Source organism: Nanorana parkeri, unplaced genomic scaffold (assembly GCF_000935625.1).
Source record: "Nanorana parkeri isolate BGI_ZX_2015 unplaced genomic scaffold, ASM93562v1 scaffold133, whole genome shotgun sequence".
NCBI classification, from domain to species: Eukaryota; Metazoa; Chordata; class Amphibia; order Anura; family Dicroglossidae; genus Nanorana; species Nanorana parkeri.
The window spans coordinates 1,951,616-1,959,173 of record NW_017306401.1 but is presented as its reverse complement, the minus strand read 5'-3'; the positions used below and the strand labels follow the sequence as shown (position 1 = coordinate 1,959,173).

General features: G+C 42.6%; 1 protein-coding gene across 2 annotated transcripts in view; it reads left to right on the top strand.

The window, feature by feature from the left end:
- The first annotated feature begins 570 nt into the window (after nt 1-570).
- TBC1D22A (TBC1 domain family member 22A) overlaps nt 571-7,558 on the top strand; it is a 436,851-nt gene continuing 429,863 nt past the window's right edge. Inside the window, exon 1 of one of the 2 annotated variants that reach the window (XM_018553897.1) lies at nt 571-849. In XM_018553897.1, the coding sequence (XP_018409399.1) occupies nt 788-849 (62 nt within the window). In that variant the 5' untranslated portion in view covers nt 571-787. The remainder of the gene's footprint in view (nt 850-7,558) is intronic. The other variant, XM_018553896.1, reaches the window with a different exon arrangement.

Below are 7,558 nucleotides of genomic sequence, written 5' to 3'. Positions count from 1 at the left end.
ATATCACATGCGCTGTGCAGGCTTTTACATGCAGCCGCTGTCAGCTGATCATTAAATTGAACAGATGACAGCTACTACTTGTAAACGCCAGATTTAGGATTCCTGCTGCAAGAAAACACACATTCCTGATGCAGGAATCCCAAAACGCACCTAAAATTAAAGATGTTAATATTCCACCACACACCCAGCAAAATACAGCAATGACACAGTGGGACAAAAATGCAATGTCAGCCTAAATTAAGATTATATGAGTACTTTACAATTCTTATCTTAATAGGTATTTGGTGGTGACAGGAATCTTTACCATAAAATAACGTATTTGAGCACTTATGAAAAAACTCATAAGCACAGAATACCAGAGTCTGGTACCTGCCATGATCCGCTAATCATTGAATATATTCTGTTCTATGATAGCACGCAAACTGCTGGTTCGCTACGTGATAACCATAAACATGGCGGCGGCCTTGGCGGAGACACATTTTGGCGCTACACGTACAGTGCCCTGACGTAGAAATGGGAAGGACGCAGGGCTGCGTTACGTCAGTAATGCAATAGATGGACCTTTAAGTGCTGGCAAAAGTTTGTTGACTTCCGCGATGCCAAGCATCGCCACTTCTGATTGGCCGACACTCATCAGTTTGTCAGCTCGACCAATGGCGGTATTGGTTCTTGCACGGCCAAACATGGCGGCTTCCAGACACAGAGGCTAGGTGGTTTTAGGGGAAGAATTGAGCAGCCGGGTGTGATCCATCTATTTCTACCGGGAGATCGGTGATGTGGAGAGGAAATGGCGAGCGACACGGGGAGAAAGCAGTTCTGGAAAAGAAACGTCAATAAAGTACCGGGGAGGTGCGTAATACAGTATCAAGTGTCTGGTTACAGGGCAGCAGCAGTACTGATCTACTGACATTTCTGTCACTATGACTTCACTGTCACCATCCCTACAGAAGACACTTCATGTGCAGTCTCTGGATGTCCCAGGGTTCTTCTAGAGGTGACCACAGTCTAGGTGTCACTGCTGATGGGCTTGGGTGGCATTCTATTTCATGTGACAGGTCACTGCTTGTGTTTGGTCCTAGTGCATGTATGATTCTGCTCTTGTGTTTGCCATGTCTGTGTACCTGACAGCAATCCCACAGCCATCCTAAAGAGTATGAATAAGAATATTGGGAAGTAGATGGGAGACCTAATTGAATGGACTTCAGTTTGATGCTGTGCATGTTGTGTCATAAACAGTTGCTTTGCTTTTTAAATGACTTGTTTTCACTTTTATTTTTTTTAAATCTTGCATCTCGGTTCTTCTGGTCTCTTGCATTTTCTTTACAGCCATTTCCTATCTACATGCATGCACTCTGGTTATGGTTGCCTGGCATTTCACAGGGCTGGTTCCCTGATGTCTACATCAGTGGGCCAAACCTGTGTAATGTATGCTGAAAACACTCCTGGTAGTCTTCATGCAAAGCTTGTGTGGTGGGTGACAATGTAGGAGCACAACTGGGAGATGGGGACACCCTATAACAGGAAGTGCCTGAACAAGAACCTTCATGGCCGGCTCATGGGGAATTGTTTTAATATAAGCTGAAGATGTAAAAATATTATAAATTACTTTTGAAATTATATTAATATCTTAAAGATTCTATATATTTTATGCCCCATGGGGCCAATCGCATGAGTCTCACAAATTCCTCAGTGAGACTCATGCAGCATGCTGTGGGTGGGAGGCGCTGTACAATGCAATGACAGCTGCCACTGCCCACGGACTGTTTGCATCCATGTCCGATCATCTGCATATAAATGCAGCCTGTGCAGTTATGTACAAATAGGCTGTGAGGACCACTGATGTCACCGGGGGACCCCCAAAGAGGCTGATGAAGTAGAGATCTGCTTCTCCCAGGCTTCTGTAGCCAGAGAGTGACAGCTGAATGTGAAAGTGATGTAATATCCATCACTTCCACACTCACAACACCGGAGGGGCGATCAGAGGGAGATCGTGTACTGATCTCGCTCCGTGCTCCCTTCACAGAGCCACAGTGCCGGTCCCAGGCTCGCACAGGAAGCCCAGGATGGCTGGGGCGCACAAAGACACAACATACAAGCGATTGGATGGCTCTACAGCCACTGGACCGCTTGTATGTAAACAGCCATTGCTGGCTGTTTCAAAGTTTGACAGTTTCCCGCTTGTGCGTGCCAGGAGAATTTTTCCAAATCAGCTATTTGGGCCTAGGTTGTTCACTTCTCCTGCCTTCTCCAAACTCTGCACCCTTTTGTGAATAACTCTGTAAAAATCTTTAGTGCATGCAGATCACAAAACATCTTCAAGTCATTAGTGAAATCAGATTTAATTTGTGACTTTATTTAATCTAGCTTCCTGGTATTTTGAGTTACTGTTGACGTTCATGCAAACCTGCTCAAAACTCTAACTGCCAACCTCTCCTTCCGGTCCACATCACTTGCGGGGAGTCACATTCACCATCTCGCAGCTATATGTCCCAAAGGTACGGGGAGCGCTCCACCACAACTGCTGGCACTGATTGGATCAGGACAAGGGGATGGTGGCCGTAGTGGACTCAGCTTGGGCTGACTAGGTTCACACCAAACCCAGCCTCATCACTAGCCACCAGTGCCTTCCAGGGGGATCTCATCTGTAGACTGGGAGATTTTGCGAGATCTATGGGGAAAAGGTTTGTGTAAAGCACAGCTCTACGTGCAGGTCGGCAAAAATAATAATGAGGAATCTGGCTGCCAATCATGTTAAACAAAAAAAAAAAGTGGGGGTCAGTTTGCGATCCACTGGGGTGACAGAACAGCAAAACTGGGGAAAAAGCGAACAAAGAGGCAAGTAACTATAAATAAATGCTTTTATATTTTTTAATTTTTGTTCGTTAAGCGGTAGGGCCACTTTAAAGGAGAACTATTGGATCAGGGCTTTTTCCAAAAGTTCTAAGGGTAACGGGAGGACACAAACTAGCGTCCTCCCTTCACCCAAAGCTCAGTGCTTGCGGTCTACTGAGATGAGACGCCGCAGCCGGACGGATCCCGACATTACTTTCTGGATCCACCCAGCTTCGTGAGTGACAACTGGCTCTGCCTGCCTAGAGGCAGAGCCAGCTGTACCCGCCCCCTCCCTGTCCGTTCCACCAGTCAGCGCTGGAGGACCGGACAGGGGAAGGGGGGAATCCCTGCAGCTGTGAGTGACACTCGGGGCTCTCTGCAGGGACAGGATCAAGAAGTGAGCGAGCGACGGTATGTGTTCGCTTACTTCCCGATCTATTGAGCCGACGTGTGACATTTTCATTGTCACAGGTCGGCTAGAACTATGAGGCTGAGTGATTTTCACTCGCCTTATAGTTCTCCTTTAATTGTTTTTCATCTCTGACATAGTCTTTAAAATGTTGCATGTGCAAAAAAACCAACCAACCTACCTCTCACACCTTGATTACAGAGTCTTCAGTGCCTGGGAACAGTGGTCTGGCTCATAGCTAAAACACAAGGAATTGCCACAAAGGTCACACAAAACATAGCGTAGCTCCAGAGAAATGTGAACTCTGGCTGCAAGAAAATGTAAGATATATAGTTGCTGGAAGCATCATTGTGAAATTGGGGCTACCATTGCTAGGAACGTAAGATGTTGTCCTGCTTGGGGGGGTTAGGGGGGGGAGAGGAGCCTCCACTGCTATAGCACAAATTGGCCAGCAACAGCACGAACATCCCCCTGACCCAAATAAAGGAGGTACAGAGTGGGCCATTTACACCTTTTTTTTAGTAAGCATATGCAGGCACTTAAGATGCTTCTAAACCTAAAGGCGGAATTGATCAAAACTGGAGCAGACAAAATCTGGAGCAGCTGTGCACAGCAACCAATCAGCTTCTCTCTTTGATTTTCAAATCTTAACTGAACAAACCGAAGAGAGTAGCTGATTTGTTGCCCTAAGCAACTGCTCCAGATTCTGTTTACTCCAGTTTTGATAAATTCCCCCCAGAGAGTTTCCTTCCAATATTAGTGCCTTCCATCCCAGGGAAGGCTGAACCTGGGTGGGCTTAGCATATCAGAGCAAGAATAGAAACTAGCAACCTAAGGGCATCTGGAGTGGGGGCAAAAGAAAAACGCAGATGGGGATCTACCTTCTTATTTTTTTTTTTTAGTTAGGTGTGGGTGGGTCTGTGGGAGTTGGCGGAAGTACTGGCCCATGGTATGCTGACATGGACTTGCTAGGAAAAATCCTTTAAGTGTAGTTCCACTTTTACAGCCAAATTGATGTGATACCTTTTTATGTTTGTTCTACTGTATGTTCTTATTCACATAGCATAATAAAAAAAACCAATGCTGCTTAAGCTTTAGGCCTCATTCACAATGATAAGAGCCGTCCTGTACAGGTCCGTGCGGCGTGCGCGGCCGTATCGGGCCGCTCCCGGGAAGGACAGGCGCTTTGTTCGATTGCACGCAGCAGCCTGTTCTTCTCTACGGGAGTACTCGGCCGCTCGCAGCCGTATGCTCACCTGAACTGCACGTCTGTGCATGTGTCCATGCTCGGACGCAGACAGGATGGAGGTGACCTCCTGGTATAAGAACAGCCACTGTGTGGCATCCCCACAGCCACTGCATTACATGATCCCCATGACTCAGCCACGGATCATTTTTATATACCTACATTGCTGAACCAAAATAAGTGTGTGCGTATGCATGTGTGTTATATCTATCTATCTCTACCTATTGATATATCTACCTATCGATATATCTATAGATAGAGAGATAGATATCTATCTATCTATCTATCTATCTATCTATCTATCTATCTATCTATCTATCTATCTATCTATCTCAAATCTGAAGTTCAGCTTTAAAAGTACACTTTTTCCTTTTGCAATGTTTCAATGTATATATCAGAGGTTGGTTGATCTCTAAATATTTATAGCTTTAAATAAGGAAAATGTACAAAAGAGCTTTGTTTTCCATGGCATTGCAGATCACGTTTTCCCAATCATATGGCTCCTTCAGAAAAGCAAACGGTAGGTTTACCCTTAAAGCAAATCTGTACAGCGGAAGTATAAATCATCTCTGACCTGCTTTTACGAGTTCCCTGCTTGTAATTTTGATGGTTAGGTGGCAGCTTCTATCTTTCTTTACTAGGAAACCTGACATTTGAGAATACATAGGCTGCCATGGCTGGTCCTCCTTTGAAAATGCTATTTATTTTGAGGCATGGACCAGGAACAAGCATGCAGTTTAGGAGTTCTAACTGCACTTGTTGTATACTTATTTGCAGTCAGTGATTCAGAAAGTACTAAAAGCCAAAGGGTCAGCTTGATCTTTAGATGACCATAATGTGAAAACAATGGCAGTTGATGCATATCTCATGAGACTGTATTATAGAGTTTCATGTGCACAAGAGCTTGCTGGAATGACACTGAACTTGCAATGTGTAGGGAATTTAGTTTTGCAGAACTAGAATCAAATGAATTACATAAATTCTTTAGAAGAAGGGGCAAATATCTGTAAGCTAATAATGCCAAGCGTAGGCTAAAAGAGGAAGAGGAGATTCCCGTAAAAATGAAGAGGAACAATACACAGTCATAATCTCATGCTGAAGAAAAGGCGTAATGTAATTGCTAAAACAAACCTCAGCAGATATGAATGTATATGATTTATAGGCTCATTTACATAGTACAGTATTTATTGCTTTTATCTAGCTTTAGGTATTGCACTGCTTGAATGTAAAAATCTGTTGGTGCCATTTCTGTTATTTGCATTAGTGCCCATAGTACATAGTACAGAGCTGCAATATTGTTCTTGCTGCATTATTTTTAAAGTGTATCTAAAGCCAAACTTTGTCGGGTAGATCCTCAAATCATCTCTGAATTGGTGCTGACACTGTCCTTCCTTCTGGAGGGTGGCTACTTTTATTCCCCCATGGTCCCTGTGTGTGTTGTAAAGTAGCCACTGCTCCAAGCTCACTCCTGTGGTAGACTATATTTTCAATACAAATTAGTAAACTAAACGTTTTTTTGTTTTTTTTAAAGCCTCAATTTCATTTTAACTTTGCAGTGCTTTATACCAAAATCAGAATAGTAGTGTCATTTAATGCTGCATTCACATGTTGCGTTTGCGATTCCTGCACGGTTTTCCGCGTGGAAGACCGTGCTGGAAAAAAATGCTAATATTTTAAAATCCACACGGTTTGTGGCTATCAAATAGCCGCGAACGTGCGGAACCTGGCGGATTATGGCACTTATCACGTGGCCCCTGCAATGGTCTGAACGATGCACATTGAAGTGCATTGAATTACCTGTTTAGAGCGGCTCTGCGCGTATCCGTACAGCAGAATACGTGTGGACAGCCGCTCAGGTGTCAATGGAGCCTTAAGCAGGAAAGTTTAGAATAAAATATATACTTAATTTTTTTCACATTCGCACTAATGTTTTTTTTTAAACTGACACTGTTCAAAGAAGAAACCCCTTTTTCTTTTCTTTAGTTTTTTCTTTAGTTGTTTATGGGTTTCTTAAAAAATAAAATGTATTTTTGCTAGACAATATCACTAACAGAAAGATTTGTTTGTCCTAAAGAATGTTGCATGCTCTACTGTTTGTTAAGAACACCTCAACCTAACCATTGAACCATCACATTCTCAAATAATGAATCCCCTCACAGCTACCTCCTCATGTATCACTGACCCCTCCTCTTTTCGATTGTAAGCCCTCAGGGGCAGAGCCCTCCTTACCATCTTGTCTTGAATTGTATTGCAATTGTAATATCTTCCTTACATTGTAAAGCGCTGTGCAAACTGTTGGCGCTATATAAATACTATGTAATAATAATAATAATATTAATAAAATGGTTGCCGAATAAACAGTCCCGTAGAAGAAATATAACAATTACCGTAAGTGATTTGGGAAATTATCTAGAACTGATAGAAAAGTGATTTCCTCAGATATGTGTCACATCCTCTCGTTTCAGTTCCCATTCATCTTCACATTGAGATGATTTGCTTTCTCAGTTGAAGTACTGTATATTAAAACAAAACTTTTATTTTTGATAGTGGAGGAAGTGTTAAAACGCCTGTTTTTAATTTCTGTCTGTGACCAAGCTGAGCAGAATCATTATGTCTGTTTGTTGTGGAAATCCAAAATTTTATAGCTATTACCAGAACAAGAATAGGGGATTTGCTCTCACTACTGTTGTGTTTCTGCATGAGGAACTAAAGGGAAAACTCCCTAATCATCAGAAAACAAAAACTTAAAAAAAGTTTTGGCTTTAAATATGTTTAAATAATAATAATAAAAAAAAAAACTTGCCTTATTTTTTTATTTTATTGAAAGTTAGGCCATGCGGGTATAACTTTGAAAGTGGTATTTAAGGCAGAACAGACTCCCTTTTAAAAAAAAAAAATAATTTTGCATAATGTGCAAGAGTAAAAAGATAACTGCTTTTTGCCTATGAATTCCTCTAACACACTCCACCCCAGCTTTTTACTTGCTGTTGTAGCAGAGCAGTGCCCTATGTAATATGTTTACTCCACCTCCGGCAAAAATCTTTTGGCTTTGACTCCACGCTACCAAATAA